Here is a 26708-nt window from a genome sequence, read left to right on the forward strand (position 1 = left end):
TTAGAGAAAATGAGAAATTATGAAAATGATACATATATTCCTAATATTTTTCTTCCAATTTAAAACATTTGAATTTGCGTCATTCACTAGCCTTTTATACAGGGCAGATGTTTTCTTTGAGAATGGAACCATGAAATTAGCGATTTGTATCCTCTTTCTTACATAAACTCATAATGAACCCTCAATATTTTTCTACTTCAGTTTTCTTATAGTGAAACAAATCATTCCTAATTAAGAATAAAAATGTTGTGTTTACAGTTATTTTCCTCTTTTACAACTGTCTCACTCACTCCTCATTCAATAGCTCCCCTTTTTCCTAGCTACCCATCCTTTTCAAGACTAACCAAAGCGCTTTATTCAACTTTGTTTCAAAGAAATGAAAATAATTTTGCACTCATGTTTCATCCTTTTTGTGTAATATAATGGTAGTCAAATTGTGTGGTAACAAGAAGAACTGGTGCGGACAGTCTTGGCAAGAGCCTGTGACTCTTGGTCATCGTACAACGTGAGTGACAGGAGCAGAACCGAGCAGGCCCACCAGAGAGGGGTCTACCAGCTGCCAAGGTTCCATGAGTCATGGGCCTCATCAGTAAATCTTGCACTGGCATTGGAAAGCTCGTCAGCTCAGTGGAGGTTATTTAGTTATGAAACCCTACAGTGAGCTTCATTGTTCATAAGCCCTTACCAGTTATTCTGTTTACTTTCTTAGGCTCAATTCCCAGAAATAGAATTATTGGTTCAAAGGGTATAGATCTTTGTAACATTCTTGTTCTCTCTATCAATTTGTGCTCCCATACCAAGACTGAGAATGCCATTCTCACCCCGCCGTGGCAAACCATTAAATGTTATATTAATTTTGCCAATTAAAGAAGCAAAAGTAGGGTGTTTTGTGTTAATTTACGTGAATATGGTGTCATATATTGTGATTCTCAACTCTGCAGGCATGTCAGCCTTCACCTAGGAAGCTTCTTAAAAATTTTTTGCATCTTATAATTTTAGCTACAAGTATATTACATTGTTACAATATAAGTAATAAAACAACATATTAACTTTTTTCTTGCTTTTTAATCTACTATAAAATATTGGTAAATATATTAGGCCTATACCAACAAAATATAGTGGAGCGGGGGGGGGAAGAGAAGGTGGGAAGGAAGGAAGGTCCATCAATGGTATAGTAAATAAGCATTCACTGAAATGCTATTGAAACTCAAACGACATTTTAATGTTTAGCCTTGTACAAAATCGTAGTGATCTGGAGTTTTAGTGTCAGCATAGTGAATTCGTCACAAAGTTTTAAATGTTCCAGTATAGTTATAAGGATCTCTAGATTGGAACAACAAATCTGAAAGGATATTGTTTAATTTTTGGCATTTGCTTTAAATTTGTTTATAGATTACCTTTTCTCTTAAGTATTTTAAGCAAAAAGAGGTATTGTAATCAGTTACTGAGAAGCCCCCGAATGAGATGTACCCCATCTAGGGATGGAATTACAAATTGCCTGTTTCCATTCATAGCAGATGTCTTTAGAGGAATGGAATTCACTGTCTAAATTAGCCAACTGAAAAAAGAACACTGCTAGATATATCTCCGTTCGTATTCAGACCACATCTCCTTAAATGAAAGTTGAGGCAAGTATAAGAATACTGATGGTGGCAGTGTAACTCAGTATTTTGAACTACAGTTATCCCCCAAAACATTCAGAATGTATGGTTGCTTTGCCTATGTATGTCCTCAAGGAGAAGCCTGTCCTCAAATGCAGTCAGTAAAAGCTAAATGACAATCATAGAAACCGTGGCCTACTATGAAGGCAGGCTGAAATCAAAAAGGCAATAGTCAGTACGTTTGCTGAGAGCTCATTATGGGCTATTCACTGCTCTGGGCACTAGGGGTACATCGACGAGCAAAAGTAGACAAAAATGTTGCCTCCTTGGAGCCTACATTCCAGCAGGGAAGACAGTCGATACACAGTACTCACAATAAGTGGGTCAATGTTTTGGTGTTTTCGAAGGTGATTAGTGCTATGGAAAAAAATAAGTAAGCACAGTAGGACTTCAGAAGTGACAGAGTGGAAGTCAGAGGACTTGCGATTTGACAGTAGCCAGGTTTGGAGGGACCTCACTGAGAAGGTGACACAAGAGCAAAGAAGGAAAGAAGCCCCGGGTGATCCCTCCACTTTACTTCTCTAACCTCCCCTCCTACTCAGTTCCAACTGCCTGCTGAACTCTTAGCTCTTCCACATGCCTCCTGCCTTTGCACTAGCTGTGCCCTCTGCCTGGAGCACAAAGGATGAGACAAAAGGTGCAGAGTGCCCTGAGGTTGGTAAGACAATAACTGAACTGCTACACAAGATGACAGATGGCACAATTGCTTCTGGTTGATGCTATCAGAAAAGGTCTTAGGGAGGAATCATCTTTCAAAAATCCTTTTCACATTTACCACTTGCTGTCTTTTCTCCACATACCTCATGAATTATTTTCCCCTGTGTCATGCTCTTGGAGGCAGTAGAATTTGGGAATTTAACTCGCTTGGTTTTGGATTCCATCTCTTCCACTCAATGTACAGCCCTGGCTGGACATTAAATCCAGAGCTGGATTTTTCTGAGCCTCAGTTTTCTCATCTGTAAAATGAAGATAATAATCCTGCGTTGAAGCTTGTCGTAGGAAAAGTGAGTAATATACAAGGTCTGGCAAATGATCATGAGAGAGGACACCGGTCTTGAAAGATAAATGGATCAGAGAGTATAGGACAATTTTTAAATTGTGCTAAGGAAAATGTATCTAATTTTATAGGTAACAGGGAACCATTAAAATTGTTTTGTGCAGAGAAGTGTTGTATTTGTATGTTTGTTTTAAGACGATCACGTTAGCAGCAAGTGGAGGCTAAGTTTTGGAATTGACTAAACGAGACCAAGTCGTGTGACAGTGCACTGTTGTGTGACATGGTCAGTTCAGTCAAGCCTGGTAGTGACAGAAGAGTGGATTTGGTAACTGGCAATTAACATATGTTTTCTAAACTTTGTATCTTGACATTTAGTCGATTCTCTTAATATAGACAAAATAAATTTTTCTTAATCATTTTCATTGATGTTTTGACCCAATTTCATAGAGTTTGGCTTCAGGTCATCCTTGGATTTATTGCTTCAGGAATGTATAATTTGAGGACCAACTGCTGGAGCTACCAGGAATAGGAAAGGGGGCAAAAAAAAAAACAGAACTCAACTGATAAACAGGAGTCAGAGAGTCTGGGAAAAGAAACTTAAGTGAACTTTATTTTGTGGCCCAACAGACATCACTTTAAAAAGCATTTCTCAGCTGTTGACTTTGAAAAATAATTATATTGCCGAGTTTGGAGCTTGTAGATAACCAAGATGGATAAGGAAATTATGGTTTCCTTTAACTAGTTGCATGGCCAGGCTGACCTCCTTGCCTAGCAAAGAGCAGAGGGAAAGTGTGTGGAAGGATAGACCAGCATCAGTCCATCATCACTGACAGAAAAGCATAAATGTTCAGTGTTGCCTAGGCCAGGAACACCAACCTTTAAATTTTTGTATTATTTTTGAGTAGGTAATACGTTATATGGTTTAAAATTCAAAAAGTACAAAAGGATATAGAGTGGAAAGTCTTCCACACGTCCCATCCGCCGGCACCCAGTTCCCCTCCTCTGAAAGCATCTCTTATTTATCCTTTCAGAGATATTTTATGTATATACAAGCAAAAGATACTCATTTTTCCCTTTTTAATACAAATAGTGGCATGTTAAATATACTGCTTTGTATCTAAGGAGTTTTTTAAAAATTATTATTGGGTTTTTTTTTTTGTTTTACTTAATATATTTTGGAGATTGTTCCATGGCAATACATAAAGAGTTTACCCATTGTTAAATATGGCGCATCTTATACCATTATATGAAAGTGCCATAATTTTTGCAACTAACCCTCTCCCTATTAAGGGACAGTTAGATTGCTTCTAATATTTATTTTATGCAGTGAATAACCCTTGTACATATATCAGTGAGAACATTTATTTATTTTACTCATAAGGTTAGTACCTAAAGTGGAATTGCTGAATCAGAGCATATGTGATCTTGTATCTTTGGCAAATATTGTCAAATTGTTCTCTACAGAAGTTGTTCAGATTTGCATTCTCACAGGTAGAGTATGAAGAGCATTACCTTTGACTTGAGAGCAGAAAACTGCATCATTAATTCCTGCCTAGCTGGAGTAAGTTCCAAGTCTCTGACATCAACTCAGAGGTATTCATTCTAAGGATGTTTCTTTCTGCGCTCATCTCCTACATCAGTGGTTCTCAACTGGGGATAGTTTTGCCTCCCAGGAGACATTCGGCAATGTCTGGAGACCTTTCTGATGGTCACAACTGGAGGTGGAGGTGCCGCGGGCATCTAGTGGGTAGAGGCCAGGGATGCTGCGAAACATCCTGCAGCGCACAGGATGGGCCAGCCCGCTTCCTCTCCCCACAGAGCACTATCTGGTCCAAAAGACCAGCAGTGCAGAGGTAGGACAATCTGTCCTAGATAAACATCTACCTCCTCTCCATCATATTGAATACATCCTACAAAGCTTAGGATTCTCCACTCTTTCTAACCTAAGGTCTAAGACGAATAAAATGGTAAGTCCTCTGGGCTTCCACAGTATATTTGTTTTTTGCTTTTTGTTTCTTTTACAACATTTATATTGCACTGAAATTAATGATTTGCAGCAACTGCAAACTCATCAAAAACATGAATGTATCTTATTTACATTCATGTCCTGGGTGTCTGGCAGTCAGCTTGTTAAATGAATGAGTGGATGTCAACAGTATTTCCTGATGGTCGCAGCGTGACTTAAGGGATTATTTTATTTGTAATCAAAGACTATTCCTTTTAATTCTTACTTGCTTCATCTCTCTCTTCATTTCACATGTCCACATTTCTTTAGACTTCTGCAGGCAGTTTTTTCTAGCCTACAGAAGAATTGTATCAGGAATTGTCAATTGAATAAGGCATGTTGGCCTTCCCCCTGATTTGAACTTCCATAGAGTATAGTTTATTACCACAGCGTTAGTCACTTAATTATGTACTATCTTGCTCACTTACGGCTTCTGACTGAATTTGTCTTGTCTCTTCAAATGGATTGAAATCTCCATAAGGGCAAAAATCAAAACTTTGAAGTACCTTATGATGCCTCGCGTAGTGTTTACAGACTCTTCAGAGTGATACAACAGGAGAGTGACAGGTCGTTTGATTCTCTTTTTTCAAAATCACAACTCACAGGCCAAACCCAAAGAAGATCCTGCCCTCCGCAAAGAAACTGCCTTCTCAAGGGAAGAGCACCCCAGAGTCCCTCAGGCACTCGGGTCCCCCTTACGGAGAGCAGAAGGGCAGCACTGCGGAAGGTCCAGACGCCAGGCCCTACGGAATCGGTCCACCTTGTAACTGCCTTCTCCCAGGTCTCCCTGTTTCTCTAGGAGCAGAAGAGCCCCACTGACATGCTCCTGGCACAACCCCCTTTGCACATCTCTCCATTACTGCAAATACTGCCACCAGACACTTTCCCATCTTTCAACATGATTAAAGACCCAAGAATGGGGCTGGGAGGAGAGACTCCTGACTGGTGTCTCAAAGCAGAAATTGCTAATAAGCTTTCAGCCTGCAGCCAGGAGCAGGGGTCTCTGCGTAGGTGCCCAATCTGCACTTGGGCGCCGCCTTTACCAGAGGAAAGCAGGTGGAGTGGAGGCCTGGTTTTAATGAGAACCCTACGGCGTGGGGGGAAGTGCTGCAGCCAGGAAAACAGCGGCTGGTCAGCAAGGTCAGGGAGGAACAAAGTAAGGACAAGGATACTTGTTTGCAAGGCAGAGTGGCGCTAAATATATCCTGCAGAAAATTGGGATGCAGGGCAGCTCTGATCATATCAACACATGATTTTAAAATGCAAATGCAAAAAAATGCAAATACAGAACTGCTTAGTTTATTTCTAATAGCTTGTTGTTTAACCACCATTTAGTCCTGAGATCCTGTTGCATTCTCTTTGCAATTAAAATAAGCTGCAATTGAAGTCCTTCAAAGCTGACTTGCACAAGAAGAAGCAAACATTCAGATTTGAGTATCTGTCAGGCAAACGAAGTAAATGATAAGAGGCAGCTTGATTAGAGAAGGCAAAAAAGAACAAAAGCTTTTTAGTAATTTCTTCCCTAGAAGAGTTCACATTTCTTTTTTAAAAAACTTATTTTAGGCATTTTTAAACAGCAACTTTGATATTTAGCTATGAATTATCTCCACGAGTTGAAAAATGGAGCTATTGAGAGGTTAATTTTTCAGGGTTATTAAAGCCTCAGTCTTGATTTTGCTGAGAAAGAACCCAAAAGTCCACGTCTCCGTCTCCCAAATCTAAAAAATAGAGCTCATTATTGTGTTAATTTTCAAGTTAGCTGAAAGTTTCTTCTTCAAATGGTAGTCTTTAGGCAGGGGTTTAGGAGAATGTAAAGTAAACTTATTTAAGTGTTGGACTGTTGAATAGGGATTCTCTATAAAATATATGGCACAGTTCATGCCTTCTTAGGTCAATGATGCCCAAATATAAGAATGCTAATTCTATCATCTTCCAAAAACCATGCTAAGTATTTTACTTCATTTAAGCTCTATAACAACAATTTGAGGCAGGTAAATTAAATTTTGTGGCATTTTCCCTTAGACAAAGGATATCAATAAGCAGTCCTGGAAAGGTTCCCAGGCATAAACCCCCGAAAATTACCTGCAAATGTGTGTGTGTGAGCATGTGTGTTTCTAGGGAGAGGGCCCAGAGTTTTCATAGGTTTTTCAGAAAAGACTGTGGCCCTTAAAACATCCAAATGGGCTTAATCATTATGAACAGCAGGAACTTCTGTGCTGCCTGGATCACCTCCGTCGGCCTGAATTAGTCAGATGGCTTCAAGGCTATATTTCTGGAGTTTTCTATTGTTTCTCTTGTTGTCTGATGATACTTCTTGCCCAGATTGATGAGCTTGCCTCCACAAAAGAAATGCCCCTATCTGTCCCCTGTGTGAAATTGGTTACCAGCGTGGACTCTGGAGCCAGAGGATCCGGATTTAAATCTGGTCTCTACCCTTACTGCTTGCATGACCTTGCCTCAGTCTCCAGATCTGCAAAGCGGAGCTCCTAGTAGGACCATCCTCACAGGGTTATTCTGAGGATTAAATAAGTTCACACACAGAGCAGTGTCTAGAATATAGATAGCAATAAATAAGTGCTTCTACCGTATGATTCTCATCAATTGTGAATTTAGAGGCCGCCGTCTGTTCAAATTGTATTTGACAAAAGAGGGAGGATATATTTGGGGTCTTCATGCTGCATAACACCGTTCTTTACTTCTTGGTTTTTGTCCAGCCCTGCTTACGATGGAATTCAATGTGATAACAAGTCATGCATTCATTTTTCTAGAACAGTGCTGAACAAAAAGAAGAACTGGATAGGGAGAAGGGATGCAGCTCGTGTCTCATGAGCCTTTATTAAAGGAACAGTAATAATTGAAAGTCCACATGACCCTGTCAGTGGCACTAAGCAAGCAGCCTTCTTTTCTCTTCAGCCATTGAGACTTGCTTTAGACACAGTTCGAAGGGAAAAAACAATTTTTCAGTCAGTATCTTTGAAAAGTGCATTTAAGGCAGCTGTTAGTGTGAGGGTATGATTTTCTTCAAGGAAGAAGAAGGAACTGCTTTTCCTAGGCTGTGGGTGTATCCTAGGATTGAATCACCTCTCCTGAAAACTGCACACTGGTAGGATCTGCTGGATTCCGAATGCAAATGATCTAGGCAAAGGTTCCTGATTAAAGGGAGCAAGTAGAATCAGTGGAATAGCATGCCAGACGACATTTTTTTGCTTTATCCTTTTCTTGAGTATTCGTAGTCTCTTACCTCTTGCCTCACTGTTCTCTCAGGGTCTTTGCATCATCCATTTGAACTAAAAGCTGCTGTCAGATGGCTGGAGACAGAGGTACTCATCGAGGTCCCTGTAACATTTGCCTAATGTCACTAAAGAAATGTGATGACACCCCAGAGCCCTTGTCCCTGCAATGCAGCCCTTCTGAAGTGGGCAAAGGCAATTGCTGCCCACAGGATTATCCCCATGACCTGCAGTATATCAGCATCCTGCTGGTGGTCCAGAACCACCGAGCCTCTCTCCGTTCTTTCTGTCTAGTGCTCGTCCCACCAGAGAGCCTTGGAGCAAGTCACAAAGGGATGAGATTCCCTGCCTCCTGTCTTATTAAGCGGGTATGTCCATTATGAAAATAGGCAGCATGGCATAGTAGTGGAACCCACTATTTTCAGAATGAGCAGTGGTGGTGTCAGCTTTCAACAAGCCAGACTTTTCATAAAGTGACCAGTTATGAATGTCCTTGTAGTCAGTGTTGATGCCATCCAGGCTGCCCTTGAGTTTCAAACCACTTGCAAAAAGGCTCTCTCTCCTCTGGAGAGATATATATTTTTTTTAAATTTTTCCTTTCTTTCCATTTTCTTTCCAGAGTTACAGATAATAAGGAAGCAGCATAGATGGGACCTAGACATTAGCATCCACTAGAATTCAGTTCAACAGGAATTATAGGTATTCAGCCTTGAGACAGTTACTTACCCTCTGGGCTTCAGTTTCCTTCCGTGTAAAAGGTGGATGGTATTAACCCTGCAGGCCTGCTGCACTGCCAGAGCAAGGCTTTAAATCTTTGCTTGTGGTTTTAAGGGCAAAAGTGCTAAAGGGAGCTGCTATCGAGAATCCAGTTCCCATCAAACTCACTTAGAGATGCCATTAGCCTCGGTGTGATTCATGAGCGATTCAGAAGGAATTCAGAACGGCACAGAGAGTCTTATAAGAAAACCCATATTCTCCAGCGCAGATGACAAAGACTCCCACCTTGACCAAACTTTCCTCAGGCTTCTCTGAGCCCTCTTCTCAACTATGCCTCAGTCTTGGTCTTCCACGGCTGTGCTTGCAGAGTCCAGTTTTAGCAAGAATCCTTCTACGCCAGTTTAGAGAGAATCCCTGACCCTTGATAGTTGATCATCCTCAGTATCCAATCAGATTCCTCATCCCACCATCCCCCAGGTGACGGCTGCCTGAGCTGCCTTCTGCAAGAATCCTGAGAAGAGGTTTAGCAAGAATCCCCCTGCCCTTGATGTCTCCTCTTGGTCATTTTCCAGCCACTGACCACCCCCAGCCTGCTCCTTGGTTATAAATCCTCACTTGTTCTTGTTGCATTTGGAGTTGAGCTCGATCTCTCTCTCCTCCTGCAGTAGTCTTGACACTTATCACAATGTCTTCCTTACCATTTTAACAAGTGTCAGAATAATTTTTTCCTTAACACAGATCAAAGCTTAAATATTGAGCTTTTTAAAAGAGGCTAACACTTATAAAATGCTTAATAGATGCCAGGATGCTGTTTCTCCTAAAGCCTAAATCTATTCTTCACAACAGCCCAGTGAGGCAGTACTATGATTATTCTCCTCAATGTATACATTAAACTGACACCTGAGGTTGAGTTACTTGCCTGAGCACACAGTAGGAAGTGGAACTGATTCTCATGTGGGGAATCTGGCCAGAGGGCCCATGCTCTTAAAGGTAATGCCAGACTGCCCTCAGCAGACTAAAATTTAAGTTGGGAAGTCTACTCTGTCAGTGCTCTCAGAGCAAAGCTGTCAAACTCAGCTGCTCACGGGAGCACGGGTACTACTGTAACGGAGTGAGGCGGGGCAGGTGGGGAAGGGGCCGCCTGCAGAGTCCTTGCCCTCAGCAACCAGCCCATATCAGCGCCATCTAGTGTTGCTATCTGGAAATGCATACCTTTGGAGTTTTTAGAGGGAACCAAAAAGAGCAAAATCTGGATTTTTATGAAAAGTCTCTTTAATTCAAAAGGCAAAGAAAGAAAAGAAAGGGAAGAAAAAGGAAGAGGGAAGGAGGGAAGAGAGAAAGGGGAAAGGGAAAAAGAGAGGAGGGAAGGGCAAACTACGCAGGACACGCACATACACACACACACACACACACACACACACACACACACCTGCAGGAGGGACTCATTCAGTCTGAGGGCCACCTATTTGCAACCTCATTTTTAGAGGTTAAATCTTGTCATAATGGACTGTGGAAGATTTTAAAGACAACTCTGTAAACCACTGAGAAATTACACTTTTAAAATCTCCTATGTGTCTAACCTATTGGAGACTAAAGATTTCTGCTATTTGTTGGGGAGAGGTGGGGAAAAGGCATGGGTTGGGGGCTTGCCTCCGGCCATCTCTCGAGAGGGCCTTGGAGATGCTGTGACGGTTACATTAGCAGATAGGTTTGAGAGTAGTGTTGATTTCCTCTCTGCCTGTCAATGAAGAGATTTCTAATTACAGGTGTTAGCCAAGCAATCTGGGCTTTTCTTCTTGAGTCTTGACTTGATGGATAATTTAACCTCCATTAACAAAGCAAACAAAAGAAAACCCCCCCCTTCAAAATCAAACTTGTACAATCAGCTATCCATGCGAAATGGAAGTCAATGCAGTGACTTCTGAGAGTTGTGTGAAATCCCTCACCATTTTTTAAGTCTCTCAACTTTCAGTTGCTGAACTTTGAGCTGTTCGTATTGTGCAGTCCTCTTGGCAGATCAGGTTTCTTGGCTCCAGGCGCATGACACGGGAGACAGTCTGTACTCCTGGCTTTAGGAGACCTTCCAGTTTTTTGTAGCAGGTGTCCAATGTACTTATTTTTAATTGTCTAAACCTGGATTGCAGAAATAGAAAGTTTAATAAATAAGAACAACCATTTTCTTACTTCCAAAAACAGTACTCTTTTTAATTGTGTTTTCATTAATATTTCATGCTATACCTTAAAATTTCCTGTTATTTTGAAGTTTGGCAGGGCATTAATCATGGCCATTTTGGAGGCAAATGGGATCAATCAACACTTTTTCATGCGCAAGACCCTGCAGTGTGTCCTGCGGAGTAAACTAAAAGAAATCAATCAGCTTGTCCCCTTCCGTCCTGGGGCTTGAAGGACTTTCAGGGAAATGAGGCATTTATATAGGTAACAGCGGTGCAAAAACAGTGCATAAAAAGCACAATACAAAGGACACAAATGACCATAGCTGTAGGACTTTAAAAAGAGAGAGAGACTTTACGCCTGGAAGGCATTAGAGGCCTTCAGAACGGAAATGGGATTTAAGTGGGGCCTTGAAGAATGGGCGTTTTTGAGAATGAGGAGGGGAAGGACTGGGAGGAAAGGTGCAATAAGACAGATGCAAAAGAAGGAGATGGAAAGATGGATGTGGGGCACAGCAAGTGAGTGCCACAGAGAACTCCAGTGAGGAAGAAATGAACATGAACCTGGGGAAGTGGTTTGAATGAGCAGAAAGCAGTTGAGATCAAGGATGGGAAAATATTCAACCCATTAACATGCATAATGAAGTTAGAAGGAAGAGCTATCCAGTAAGTTGGACTTATTGTTAGACTTCATATGATAGTAGATCAGCCAAATAACATTGAACCAAAAGATACAATGATATATTTTCAAAATCTGGGCCCGACCAGATTTGCCTTTACCTTATTTTGACCCTTTGTAGCCCAACTTAAGATTGTGCTGTTTGATTTATTATCCGTCACATGCAAAGAAGTAGGAGCCTTGAATTTGGGGGGGGTGGAAGGGTCCTTAGAAATCATAATAATTCATTTTGCCAACAAGTTAATTTGGGGTCCAGAAAGATTAAGTGTTTAGCATGGGGTCAGAGTCTATGGGTAATGAGGTAATATTAAAACACCGTCATCCACTAGTTTCTGAACCATTGCTCTATCCACATCACCCAGTGCCTGGTTATTCTTCCAAAAAAATGTTTATATGTAAACACACACAGATAAATTTTCAGATGTACTTTGTAAAATTCAGTATTTTCCCACCTTTGGTTACCTCTATCTCTCTTGCCCTGTCCCCAGTTCATCACACGCCCTCCATTTAACACCTAATATGTCTCCTTCTAAATATTTTTAGACTTAATATAATCATATACAAACATATCTGCACCCACACACAACACAAACCTATGGAGTGTTTTAGGTCATTGTTTTACAAAAATGAAACACATATACCCTCTCCTCTACCTTGCTTTTCTCATTCAACCATACCTTGGGGAAATCCCTCCCAAGTGAAAAGTTCTAGCCTAATTAATTGGGGGGTTTTTGTTTTTATTTCCTCCCCAAAGCCCCCATACATAGTTGTATATTCTAGTTGTAAGTCTCTCTAGTTCTTCTGTGTGAGCTGTTGCGACAGCATGGCCACTGACAGAGGAGTGGTGTGGTTCCATGCCTGGGAACTGAACCCCGGGCCACCAAAGTGGAGTGCACTGAACTTTAACAACTAGGCCATTAGGACTGGCTCATTAATTGTTTCTTTTAATGGCTGCATAGTGCTTTCCAGTAGAGGCATGTCATGATTATTCTACCACTCCCCTATTCATGGAGATCAGTTTGTTTCCAGTTTTTTGCCTTTACAAATAGTACTTCAGTCAACATACTTATACCTATATATATGCCGGCATGTTATTTCGTTTGATAAAATTGGGATCACTGGGTCAAGGACATCTGTATTTTTAGTTTTAGGAACTAAACTGTTTCCCTACGAAAGCTGTGGCCATACCCATTTCGTCTTATAATTAATAAAAATACTTCCTTTTGCTAGGTCTCCCCTGGCCTAAGAGTTATAACTCTTTTTTTTTTTTTCAATTTTTCAAGTGCAATTGGTATAAAGCAATATCTCATTGTTAAATTATTTGCATTTCTTTGACTACAAATGCATTTGATCATCTTTTGAAGTTTGTTGGCTGTTGGGCTTCCTATCTGGCAAGCTGCGTTTTCATATTCTTTATCCATTTTTCCAATAAACTATTTTGTGTCCTTGTAAATTTTTAAGAGCTTCTGCTATACTATAGGTATTTCTGCCTGTCCTCTAGAGTGGCAAACTTTTTTTTTTTTTTCCAAATCCATTGTATTTCTTTATGGTATCTTTTGCCATGCAAAAGTTTTGAATTTTGATTAGTCATCTATGTTTATACTTTTTCTTATAGTTTCAGTATTTTCTGCCTTGCCAAAAGAAGCCCACCCTCCCTGCCCCTAGATTATATTATGGTTCCTAGAGTTTTTTACAGGATATTTATTTATTTATTTAACATGTTAACCTTTAATCCATCTAGGCTTTATTTTTCGAACTGGTGTAAGATAAAGATCTAATTTTCTTTTCTTCCAGATGAATAAACAGTTTGCCAGCATTTTATATTAAGTAATCCATCCTTTTGCCACTAAATTGAAGTGCCTCTCTTGTCATATATTAAATCCTTATTTATAGGTGAATCTATTTCTAGATGTTCTACTTCCCATATCTGTTTAGGCCTATTTCAGTACTTACTGATTTGATTACAGTAGCTTTGCAGGATTTTCTGATATCTGGTAAATCAGATCGCACAAATGACTTTTGAGGTAGTTATCAAACTCTTCGGTAAATACATTAAAAACCTATTTGCTAGACAGCAGTGGGATGCAAGCAGAAACTAATATATCAAAATAATACTTGCGTAATTAAAATATTTTTCACGAAATCGTTCTTCCCAAGGTCTATTTTTATATCAACAGATATGGGAAGAAAATATTTAATGTGCTTATGAGATCTTATACAAATGACAGTTTGCTGTATTTCAGTCCTTACATGCTGTACTGTATTAATGGTAGCGTTTCCTTGATTCACAGATTGACCCTTCAGAGGGCCCCTCTCTGACTGTGTCTTCGCGCTGAGCTACGACTGCTTCCCAGTGGGAGCATACTCAGGGAACAGCTCTGAGGGTTTCCTGAAAAGAAATTCCATGGGGACTGTACCTGACCCTCTAAGATCAGCTACAACTTCCCTGATTGCAGCTTCTGGAAAAGAAGAGGTGCCAGCTGTCTCACCTCCGCCTCAATCAGCCCTCCTGTGCGAGAACACCAATGGCCTTTCAGACGCTCCTGCAGAACCAGACCTCAGCCCCAGGGCAGCTACCAAGGCCCTGATGCACGCCTGTGAGCATGAGACCACCCAGCCAGACATGTCTTCTCCTGGCATCTTCAATGAGGTGGAGAAGGCATCTCCCACACTCAACTCTCCTGGCAATACCCTGCTGCCGGGAAGCAGCGAGCCCACAGCCCCAGGCCCGCATTCTGCAGCAGGAAAGGATCTTATAAACACAGCATTTATAATGCCAGCCACTCAACACACCCACCAGGCCATCCCAGGTGACCAGCCCAATGCCAGCCCCTCATCAGGACCTGAAGATATGCTGGTGAAATCACAGGGAACCTCAGATGGAGAGCAACCTGAGAAGTCAACTTGTCCTGTGGGAGGCACCCTTAGCAGCAGCAACGATCAAGTGCCCTGTGATTTTCCTTCCCAAGAAACAATCCAGGGAGCAGTGCACACTGCAAAGGCAGCCACCAAGGCGTTCAGTCACGCACCTTCTCCAGAAGGGCAGAGGCAGCCAGCTGTCTGCGGCTCCCAGGCCAGGTCCTGCGAATCTCCAGCAAGAGAAGATGGATGTTCAGGGACCAAACAGCCCTCTGCCACTGCCTCAGACGCCCAGCCCGTGACTTCTGTGACGCCTCCACCATCTCACCTCACTAGCAAAGGTTCCTTTCCTGCAGATCCGGAGAAGGTGCTGCTGCCAGCACAGCACCAGGCATCAAGGTTCAAAGAAGCGGGCACCATGACCAGCCAAGGTGAGGAGGGTGAGATCAGGGAGGTTCCCAGCAGGGCTCGGCAAGATGCTGAGGTGCAGGCAGTGGCGAGTGTCGAGAGCAGGTCGGTCTCCACCAGCCCCAGCATCCTCACTGCACTCCTGAAGGAAACGCCCGCTCCTGAGCGTTTCGAACAGCAAGAGCAGCTGCGTGTCATTTGCCACGGCCGCGGCAGCGGGAGCCACACGTTGGAGCTATCTGACAACACCGTAGCCCCCGAGGAGTCGGGTCAGTGCCCCAGCATGATGCCAGAGGTGCGCATCCAGGCTGCTGCGGCTGTTTCCACAGCTTTCCAAGGAGAAAGTCAATCAGTGAGCCCATCGGCTGAGGTCCTTAAAACCTCATCCACCCTTGTGGCATCCAGTAAGGCCCAGGATACGGGTAAAGAAGATGGGAGGTCAGCAGGAGTGACCCCAGTGAGGGAAGAGCCCACCTCTAAACAGCTTTCGGGAACTAATTCTAGCTCCCTGAAAGCTAGCCCCACGGACCAGATTTCTCTCAGTGGGGACAGTCAAGCTGAAACGAGTCGTGGCTTAGGGAAACCTGAAACCAAGTCGTCCGAGTTTGCAGTGAAAACCACAAATGACCACAAAACAGACCCAGATTGCAAATTCGCCGGCTCTTGTGGCCCTGCCAGCAAAGCTGACCCGTCTGGGAGCTTGGATCCCAATAATAAAGGAGATGCGAGAGAAAAGAAGCCTGCGTCCCCTCAGATAGTAAAAGAACAAGAATCTAGCGGCACCGATGTCCTCGATGCAAGAGCAAAGGCAGAGGGCAAAACCCTACTGCTCAACCCTAGATCTCAAGAAAGTGGAGGCACGGGATCAGCTGCCAGCCCCACCCCATCCCCAGTTAGAAGGAACCAGGAGGGCGCCGTGGAAGAAAGCAGACAGACCAAGACAACCGCCAGCCTGAGCCTGCCGTCTGATTCCCTGGGCGACTCCAGTCCAAGTTCTGGCAAGAAGACCCCTTCTCGCTCGGTCAAAGCCAGCCCGCGCCGCGGCAGCCGGGTCAGCGAGTTCCTCAAGGAGCAGAAGCTCAACGTGACCGCGGCTGCGGCTCAGGTGGGACTCACGCCCGGGGAGAAGAAAAAGCAGCTCGGTGCCGACGCCAAGCTCCAGCTGAAGCAGTCCAAGCGTGTCAGGGACGTCGTGTGGGATGAGCAGGGCATGACCTGGGAAGTGTACGGCGCCTCGCTGGACCCCGAGTCCCTGGGGATCGCCATCCAGAACCATTTACAAAGACAAATCAGAGAACACGAGAAATTAGTCAAAGCTCAAAACAGCCAGACCCGGAGATCCATTTCCTCAGATGCTTCTTCAAATAAAAAGCTCAAAGGAAGGCAGCACAGCGTTTTCCAGTCCATGCTGCAGAACTTCCGTCGCCCCAACTGCTGTGTTCGTCCCGCCCCTTCTTCTGTGTTAGATTGAAAAGAACGTGTGTGGAGCCCTTGTATGCATTTTCGGTCTTCGTGGGTGTTGGTCTCTGTCAAAGCTTAGGTAGGTTTTTTTCTGAGACCAGGAAGAGAAAGCAAGTATTAACTATAGGAAATTGCTATTGAGAATTATGGGGTCCCTTGATTGGGCCTCCATAAATAAAAATATCATTTCAATTAGAAAGAACTAGAGAAGAGAAGCAAGTTTCACTGAAGGTTTATGACCTTAATTAAGAGGAAACAATATTCACTGGGTTTTTTAATATGGTGTGGCTTGTAAAACTATCATAATCGTTATACATGTGTCATTTTGTATTACTGCCTCAATTTATCACACTGTGGTGTTTCCATTAAGGTCCCTGCTTTATATTAAAAATAGTAATAACACTATTAGCAAAAACACTGTTATACTTTCTAGTCCTGTTGCAATAAGAATGCTGTTACCACATAAAATTTAAGTAGATGATAAGAACTATAATGTAAAAAGTTGAAACAAATCTGACTCAGATGATATTCAGTAAAAGCATTTAAATGCATAAAATAGCAAATATGAATTAATATTTGTAAACATCTGTAGAGAACCCTTTTTATAAACGTTGTTATACCTGTTAATAAATGTAAGAAAGTTATATTAGGAAAATTAGCTAAGCTTTTGACTGCCCACATAAAACATGAATTTATTTATATAGGTTTTCCTGCACTGAAGGCGAGGTGCATCTCTGTGATTATGACCAGATTAAATCCATATTTCCTTACCCGAGAGGAAGGACAGGCCACTGAATTCTTGAAGAGATCATCGAATTATTGATAATGCTAAATTTTTACGGAGGTGTTCTCCACTGACATTCTACTGAGAATGTTAAGGTTCTGGTGAGGAATCATAAATAGCCAATTAGCAAACACTCTTTTTTCTGTGTTGAAAAAACGAAAGCATCCTGAGTAACAAAAACAGTATGTTTAATTTAGACTTGTAAACAGGATGTAGTTTTTCTCTCGCTTTGGTTCAGTAGCTTCTAATAGAAAATGAAGTCAGCACCAAGTAGGACATGAGCTTTCTCACAGTTTTTGTGTGTAGACTGGGGCCCCCTGATTGCTTAAGTTTCTAATCTGTGGTAAAAAGGTAACCTCTGCAGCCTTATTGATTTTAAGAGAAATACCATCGGATCTCATCCTCTGATCCCAATAAAAGGAGAGGCCTTTCCTAGAGCACAGTTTGAGCTTTGGGTGACCTATGGCCCTTGAGAGCCCTCACCTGTCTCTGCAAGAGGAGCATGTCCCTGGGACCTGCGAGTGTCTTGCAGGGCACCAGCTGGGATGACCAGCAGTGGCTTGAGGGTTGGGTACTGTGAAGAGGAGCGTGAGCCAGGGCCCGGGAGCGCCTCCCCTCCTGGAGTCACCAAAGGAGAGCGCTGGTCTCCACCTTGTATTTAGAAAATCAGACCGTTGGACGTTGGAGGGGTGCTGGTTGCCTTCTCTGGACTCATTCCCCTCGATGAGCCAGAAGAGAGTGTCCGGCCATCTATTCTCTCTCCAGAGACTCATAAATGCCATTTGTGCTGTAAATTCCCAATCTCTGCTTTGGCTTTTTTTTTTTTTTTTTCATTTTAATTCTCTTTTGCAGACTCTGAACATATGAGGGAAAATCATACCTGAACTTCAACACCACAAGCTACACTGAACACAACCTACATTAGTTAATAGCCATTGATGTCTTTCAAAGCAATTGGACTGTACATGAAGCCTGCATACGTAGACCCTGGTCACAGCATTCTCAGAGCCTGACAACGTAATTACAGTTGTTATACTTGGAACTTATAGTGAATTTTTTAATTAGGCACATTTTTCAGTTTTTTATCAATTGGCCTCTATTAAGAATGCTGTCTAAAGTAGAAATTATCATCTAATTAGCAATCAGATGACTATTAATGATTAGAGATCTAGTCTAAAACTCTCTCTTTTGGCCTTAAATACCCATTTGTATTGTTGGTGTTCGTGGCGCGTCTGTGGGAGATGCCTTTGCCATCTCTCGCTCACTGCCTACTTCCCTTACCCGTTGGCATACGTGCCGTGCATACACAGAGAACACCCTGTGTACACAGTAGCAGCTGTCAACAGTACCTACTCCAGATGGGTGGGCCCCAGGTTGTCCTCTGCTGGGAAGTGGCTAGCACAGGCTGTTCCTGCATTAAAAGAGGAGAAAAGGAAGAATTCAGCATCTGGTAATAATATTTATTTTCATGAGTTTGGAGTAATCACATGATTTATAAATAGTTCAGTGAAGCAGAGGCCTAAGAGAGTTGTAGGCATTTGTCAAATATTAACTTAATTAGTTAATTTAATTTAAACTAAATTTGGTGTTGTCGTTGTGCCTCTCAAATTGAAACTTACTGTTTGATGTAGTAACTCTAACTGGTTTTCTTTGGTGCTGGAACTAACCTTTACTTCTTAATCTTTATTTTTTACCTTTAGTCTTTACTTCTACCACACTCTAAAGATTGTCACAAAATATTACAAAAGCTTTCTTGTTGCTATTGAATCTCCTAAAAAGAACAGCTTTTAAAAACAGTAGCAGAAATAGATTATCAAATGGATAAATAAGATAGGAGCCTATTCAAGACAGCAGTGTTTTTGCATTGTGATAGCCTAGATGTTCTCACAGTAAAACTTTTTTTTTTTTTAAAGATTTTATTTTTTCCTTTTTCTCCCCAAAGCCCCCCAGTACATAGTTGTATATTCTTCATTGTGGGTCCTTCTAGTTGTGGCATGTGGGACGCTGCCTCAGCGTGGTCTGATGAGCGGTGCCATGTCCGCACCCAGGATTCGAACCGACGAAACACTGGGCCGCCTGCAGCAGAGCGCGCGAACTTAACCGCTCGGCCACGGGGCCAGCCCCTCACAGTAAAACTTTTATTTGAAAATTTTCCTTCACTTGGACGTGTGACGCAGCATAGACCTTCGGTACATCATTTGTGAGTCTTTAGGTTCATTCAACAAATGAAGGTGCAAAGCTTTGTTCACAGCATGGCAGCCTCTTTGAACTTGCTCTGCTGTTCCCTAGCTGCATGGCACACATGGGGTTGAAAGCCGTTTGTTTTTCTTTCTTAAACCAGTAGTAAAAGACAGATGAGTTAGAACAGTTTCTGGAAGACAATGAAACATTTAAAATGCTAAGATGCTATACAACTTACCCAGTGAATACTAGAATTTTTAATTTAAATATTGATTTTGCTATTTTTATGACCGCAAGAAAAATGTCATCGCTTCAGCTGTCACATGTTTATTTTTAGTGCTTTTCTAATTATGTCTTCCTGGATTGCTGGCTTTGATGCCACACACCAACTACTGTACGTCCAGTAAAATCCTAATTAACCTTTGTGTTTCGGATCAGTGGCATAAGTTGAACATTTTGTTAGGTCAAAGTTAACCAGAACCCTTTTTGTTTGCATTCAAAATGAAATATTGATAAAATACATTCGTATGTTTTCCTACCTTGTCAAGTTCAGCTGTATTGAATATAATTTGATTTTTGATGATTTTTTAATCTTTAGAATTGTCCGATATTCGTTATTTTGGATACCAGTGTTCTCCATGTTGTGGGTTAAATATAAAAACTGAAATAAATTTTACTAAATATGCAGGTGTAACATATTCCCTAGAGGCTGAGTTTGGGAACCAAGTCCTTAATAGGAGCTTGCTGTCTTAAAGTACAAAGCAGAAGAGGAAATGCTTTCGGTTGCGTCTCAGAGTATTGAGATTTTAGTGTTCCTAGCTTATTCTAATGTTATCCCTCTCATTTCTGGGAGTTCCTAAAATTCTGGGAATACCTGTAAATACCACATGAAGAATAGCGTATGATGTGACTTAAAATTTGTTTGTAGAGGATATATATGAACATGCTGTCAATGTAAATTGTTTGCCCTTTGCTGTATCCACTCTGTTAATGTTTTGCTGCCAAAATGTAAGAAATTATCTTCTCTCCCTCCTACATACTGTGTAAGTGTTAAAAATTTTGTGCACTTCTAGTACCATATAATTCACCACCCCCCATATCTACTTTTTCAGAATCAGTATAAAGAAAAACAATACTTTAGGATAAGGTTTGCGTATATGTCTATGTGTTTTTACTGAATTCGGGCCCTTGTAGCCTTGTGTAGGCCTCTGCCTGTCTGATTCTCCCATCATCTACAGTGCTGCCGTGGAGATGACGCTGTTTACTCTCTCCTGCTTTGTCCTAAGTGGTGTCTGAGAAATGAGGCCTGCGAATTTCCCTTTGTGGTGATAATACAGTGAACTCAGCAGTATCTTGGCTAAGTGAGCTCACCATCTTATCCCTCCCCCTGTTTTGTCGACACAGTGAATTGGAAGTCTTGTCCACGTCTGCCTCAGTGTTTGCTATTTTATATTCAGATCTGGGCATTTTGTTTGCTGTTAGCAACGTTCCTCGATGCCATATGTGGCCCTTTTGGTTGAATCCGTGTGTGGGGCAGCTGCTGCCACCTGGCAAATAACAGGTGATGTGCTGACCCTCCTGTCCATCCTTGTAACTGTATCCTTCTTAATGAAATTCTGCAACTGGCTGAGTAATTATAAATTAATCTGTGCAGACACACGGGCTTAAGGATGTCTACAAAATTTCAGACATTTTTGCAAAAGGGGAAAAACTAGTCTTGTAAATAGGAAACAGATTTCCATGAACTTTATCCCACCCTCGGGGAAAAAAAATTCTCCTTGGCTACAAAAATCAAATAAACTTGATTTGCAATGAGCAAGGACATAAATGATGATCGATTGAGGTGGAAAAATTCTGTCTCACAAGTAATCAGTGACATCTGCCAGAGGTCATTACCGCTACTTTTAACTGTGAACACACCAGCTAAACTACTCACTTGCCACAACGAAATAACCTCTCTCAAGGTAGATCCAATACGTCTGTATATACGAGTAGATAGAAACAACAAAAAGTCCTGAAAAATTACTGTTGGCTCTTAGGTTTATCAAAGTGATGATAATTATAAAGGACATTTAAATAACCGTGGGCCTTGGTGAAATGACAGTGGAGGCCAGAGTGGTGCAACAAGATGTCATTTACAAGTTTGGTGGGTTTTTTTAAGACCCAGATATCTCAGATACTAATCATGAGAATAAAGACTGTTGACTATGAAATTAAGACAAGCAATAATGTGCCAACAAGAGGCAGTTATACCAGCAAGTGCATGTGTTATGGGCATGCCATTATATATTACGGCTTGCTCTGTGAGGACTGACTGTAACCCACAGGAGAAATAAGCAAAGGCATTCTTTCTCCTTTCTTGCTGGAAAAACGTGTTTAGGAGCTCCATAAAGAGGTGCAGCCCTAGAGAGCGTTGTTGGGATGTGGTTCACATCTCTGTTTTAAGCTAGCCAAAACAGAAACGGAGTCACCTAAAGTCTCGCCAGCTTAAAACTCAAGACAGTTCCAACCGGAAACTTTGCTGAAATGGAGGGGCTAACTATGTGGTAATCCTTCTTCTGGACGCTAGCATGTAGAAGAGCGATTCAGTTAACTCTGCCTGGAGGATTACCAGCCTTACCTATGAAAAAGGGGTTCTCAAATGAAAAATAGCTAAAACGTGAGTACTCACATCAAAAGGGGCCTCCAATAATGCCTTACAGAAAATGATGCTCCAGATGGGCGTTTCTAAGTACTACTGCTTCATCAAGTTTCTTTGGGTTCAAAATCGATTGGCTGCCAAACAGTAGGAATAAAAATCACATATTTTACACTTCAGAAAAAGATACTGATGATCAGCCAGCATGGTGATAATTATGATGAGAGACACCCTAGTGATTTAAGTGTGTTAAGGAGAATTAAATGGGAGAGAAATGCTAACTTCTTTCTTGATCTCTTGAGATATGGGGATGTCATCCACTTATTTCTGGGGTTAAAATTATAGCTTGCTTTTTGACATTGCTGCTAGCAGTACTCTTTGTTACTTTAAAAATTAAATTGTCTGTTCTTCAGCAAAACTTTCAGGCAGCTAACCAATTTTTTTTCTGATTTGTATTATTGCTTTTAATATCATGTAAAGGCTATATATAGTGCCAATTACTGAATGAGCAGAATGGGCTTACCCACGTTTATCGGCATCTCTTAATGATTTCAGTTTAGATTCCTTAGCATTTATTTTAACCACATCTTTGAGTAAATTACTTTCCATAATCTTCTCCATCATGTCTTAAAATGATGTTGGTGGATCAGGAGTTGCAGTATTATAGTCGTACTCCTCAATCCTTAGGGGAGAGGAGAGACGAATTCTTGTTTTAGGGGTATCGGGAGATGCCTTTTACTGAAGTTAAGACAGGTCAACAGGGCCTGACAACTCAAGAAAGAAATGAACTAACACTTACTAAATTTCTAAATGTATGTATCTCTGCTGTACAAATGTGTGAACAATATGTTGTGCAAATACTGTAGCAGGTTGTGGTATGTCAATACGTTCTGTAAGTGTGTACAGTCTGTGAGTGGTTGGTTTTCTATTTTTATGTGTAGAAAAAAATAACATGCTGATCCCATTTTCAGGGCAAGTTCTGTCATCAGGTAGGCACATGTGCGAAAGTGAATAAAGCCAACAAAAGTCTGCATGTGTATTCAGGACCAGAATTTGTCCTTTCATTTTTGAAGGTCAGAAAGGGCTGTTATTTTTTGTTTTTAATCATCTCCCAGAGTAGATAACATATTGTCATAAAGGCTGAACATAGTAATCAGGACATTGGCATGTTACTAAATGTGCCAGGGCTAATTACCCACACCATTAGTCACAGGTAAGGTCAGTTCTTTGACCACCGGGATGATTTACATTCCTCACACATCCTCTCTGTGTTAAGTGTGTGACTAGGATGTACATACTATGGGTGTGATTGTGTACATACCTTGTATGAATTATCTAAATCCTCAAAGCAGTGGCAGGAAAGCAGAAAGAAGAAACAGTCGTTCAAAAGCCTCACAAGGGCTAATCAACGTGTATTTGCATTTTCTACACATAAAAATGTATACATAACATAACTGTAAATAGCTTACCCACATAGATATGCACACATAAATGCATTTTATTCATACCAATATATTTAAGTAAATCACAAATTAAAACAACTAATTGAAAACTGCATCTTTCCATGATTGTTCCGTTTTACATATATTAATACTGGATCAGATGCTCCCCGTTAAGTGGTGGTACTCCCTGGTAGCAGATTTGGTGCTTAGGGCAGCCCAGCCCCACTGGGCCGTGAAAATCTAGTTAGCATCTCACTGAGGCTCAGACTGGTGGTACCTGAACAGCTGCAAAGTTTTAATGTTGTTCTTTAAGCACCTAATTTTATATCTGGAAAGGGCAAACACTGGGGAAAACCGATCATGTTTTATAGACTCCATTTGTACGTTTATTAGTGTGTTTATTTGCACAGACTGATAAAACCCCTACTTTTTTTAGAGATATATTCCTAGATTTCAAAAGAGTGTAATCACTCGAAGTGGAAGATGATTGCAGGCATTCTTCTCTTGAAATCGGCGAAACAATGTTTAGCAACACCAAAGAGAAGTCAAGGAGTAAAATTTTTTTTAAATTACAGGTGATGTTGGTAGGATAATAGGATATGAGTACTTGGGAGTTCCTTAAGATGGACTCAAATAAATTACTATTATTGATAACAGGTGATGCTGTGTGGGCTGGATAACAAGATTAGAGTCATTAGCCTGCAAATGTCAACACTGGGACAACATCACTGAATTGATGTTGCTTGAGTTTCTCTCATTTATTCTAAAAGGAAATACTCTATTAGAGATCAAAAAGACTGATCTGCTTCCTAAAACCTAACATAATTTGATCCCTATTCCTTGACATTAAAAATTATGTTGGCTGGGTGTTAGGTTGAAGTTATGAATGGAAATACCAGAATTGCCCATTAATAGAGATTTCTGTGGTAAAGTGCAAATAGAACCACTTCTCAGTAGAAAGTTAATAATGCCATTTAATGCATATTTGTGTTTTAGAGAATGAAAGTGCCATCTTTATATCTTAGATAAAAATAAAAGGTTAACCAACCATAACAACACTACAATTACAGCTATAGCTGGCTGTGTTTTTTAACTACTAAAAACATAGTTGTTTATAAAAGCAGCATACCTGAAATCTTGATGTTTGTCAACATTTACCATTGCTTAAAAGATAAATTTATGTAATTATTTTGGAAGATGTGTATTAATTTAAATGCCACCCAGAAAAATGATAGCTGTCAATGTGAGAATCATGTGTGTAAATACTCAGCTGAGAAAGACCAAAAGTCTAGTGTAATGTTAAATCACTAAAGAAACAGTAATTTTCAAAATGAAATTCCATTTGTGGATGTATCAATATTAGAATCTAACGCTGTGTTTTTTCATGATATCTGTATACAACGGTCATAAAGTGGTTGAGTCAGGAAAGTCCCCATCCTCTGGAAATTGACCTACCAATGAAATTTCATTTCCTAGAAAAAAGATGGAATGTTATTTATATAAGGATAGATCACAATTTTGGAATTACTTATACTTCCACCCTCATTTTGGATTTGATTTTTGAATGGATGAATGAAAGAAATTCAACTGATGATTTAGTTTTACCCTCAAAAAAATTTTAAATATGATTTCTTTGCATTTCATTTTCCATAATAAACATAATATAGATTAAAATTTACCATCTTTGTTTTTTGTTGTTATTGTTATTGCTTTTGCCACTGCTGTTGAAATTATTCTTTTAGCCCTAGATGTTTATATCGAATCAGTTGATATTCAGTGTGACACACTTCTGCTAGGAATCTGCAGTGGAGCTGAAAGTATTTACAACGAAAGGTTTTTCTCCTGTAATTAAAATAGAATTCCCATAGAATCAAGCATGCCTGCAGGTCATCAGAAGCATGGTTTTTCCTGTTCTTGATGGCACAGCAGTGTGTGTGTGTGTGTGTGTGTATGTGTACATGTATGTGCTTTTACTCTTGCTCAGTAAGAGGGATGAGAGCTTGGCATTCAGGGAAATACAGGAGGCGGTGGGAGTTCAGGGCACATAGACTCTTGTGATGACGGCATGGATCGCCTGTATTGAAGTTTAGATTGTCTCATATCCAGGTGTAACAGCATCTTGCCCAGGGCCATCCAGGTGTGTGCTGTATAGTTCCAGCCTCTCCGCCTACTCCTGGGTAAATAAGTCAGGGTCCTGCAGTCTGGGTTCCTAGAAGGAGATAGAAAGCCCAGCCATGTCCTCCAATCCAGCTTAACCATTAATAAAACTAACGTTATAATTGGGTCCCTTTTTGCCTCCTTGAATCTGTCTTCCAATTCGTCAAGGCACTGCAGAGTGGGAGAGGTACAAGATTTATGAATCCCAAATCTCAAAAAATGATTTAGTGTGTTTTTCATGAACTTTAAACAGTGATTGTTTCAAAACTTCCAAGGGCCACACTCTGCCTCCAACTACTCTGTGTGTACAAATACACACTTTCAGCCTAAATGATGTTCTCGGCCTGCCATTATCTAACTCATGTATACTTAGACATTCATTCTTGGCAAACTTAAACCTTGTGCGTTTCCAAAGATGTAAATGCTATTTGTGGAGAAGTTGGATCCTTGAAAGGGGCCCCGGGGGGCTGAGATCATTTGTCTTACGCCTGTACCTGTTTCTGTCCCACCAGCAGGCGTTTGTCTCATTAGGTGCCGTTTCCAGCCGACTGTTCTCACTCATCCACATCTTTAATGTTGAGCAGTAAACACGAGAGCGGCCTTCTTAGCATAATCTGGCTTCGCTGGACCGATTGTGAACTCAAAATACCTCTTGTTTCTTGTGAAGGGTCTGCCTTTTTGTAAACCATATAGGATCACTTTCAGTCTACCACACGTTCTTAATGAACTTGTAAATACTTAACATTGTTTAATTTTCCTCAGCACCGTTCTAGACGATCAGTGAGCTAATTTACAGACTTCTAAAAAATCTTTAGACCCTTAGAACTATATTAATGTTCTGCAGCCGGTCTTTCTAAATATAGTATGGAGGACTAACATAGTCAAAATTCAAATTGTCAGGATGGAAACTAAAAGTCCTCAAAGAGATTTCTGGTGGGAGTATTGGCATCTCAGGGATGATAGTTCCCTACGTCTTTTTTTATTCTCACTTGACACCTCTCAATCAAACTGCACAGGAACCTTGGCCTGCCATTCAAAGAAACTAAGCAGAGTGTCATTGTCAAAGATATTATAGGTGTTTAGAAGCAAGATAAGATTTCTTAAAGAGCTGGAAAGTATTTGCTTCTTATCTATGTTCTTTTTGCCCAAAGTCAATACAAAGAATAATGGCTATGTGCCGAATGTTGTGTTGGGCACTTCCACATGTGTCTTAACCTTGGGAGGTATTGTATATAAATGCACACCATTTTTCGGTCATTTTTTTTTGTCAGTGGTAGATACTTGAGACATAGGAATTGGATGTTCAAAGAGATATAGT

General features: G+C 41.0%; 1 protein-coding gene across 1 annotated transcript in view; it reads left to right on the forward strand.

Annotated features, from left to right (window-relative positions):
• Positions 1-24911, forward strand: part of GPRIN3 (GPRIN family member 3) — a 69503-nt gene extending 44592 nt beyond the window's left edge. Inside the window, exon 2 of the mRNA XM_070614319.1 lies at positions 13752-24911. Coding sequence (XP_070470420.1) covers positions 13865-16198 — 2334 coding nt within the window. The 5' untranslated portion in view covers positions 13752-13864 and the 3' untranslated portion in view covers positions 16199-24911. The remainder of the gene's footprint in view (positions 1-13751) is intronic.
• The last annotated feature ends 1797 nt before the right edge of the window (positions 24912-26708 follow it).

This window comes from Equus przewalskii, chromosome 3, assembly GCF_037783145.1.
Source record: "Equus przewalskii isolate Varuska chromosome 3, EquPr2, whole genome shotgun sequence".
Lineage (NCBI taxonomy): Eukaryota > Metazoa > Chordata > Mammalia > Perissodactyla > Equidae > Equus > Equus przewalskii.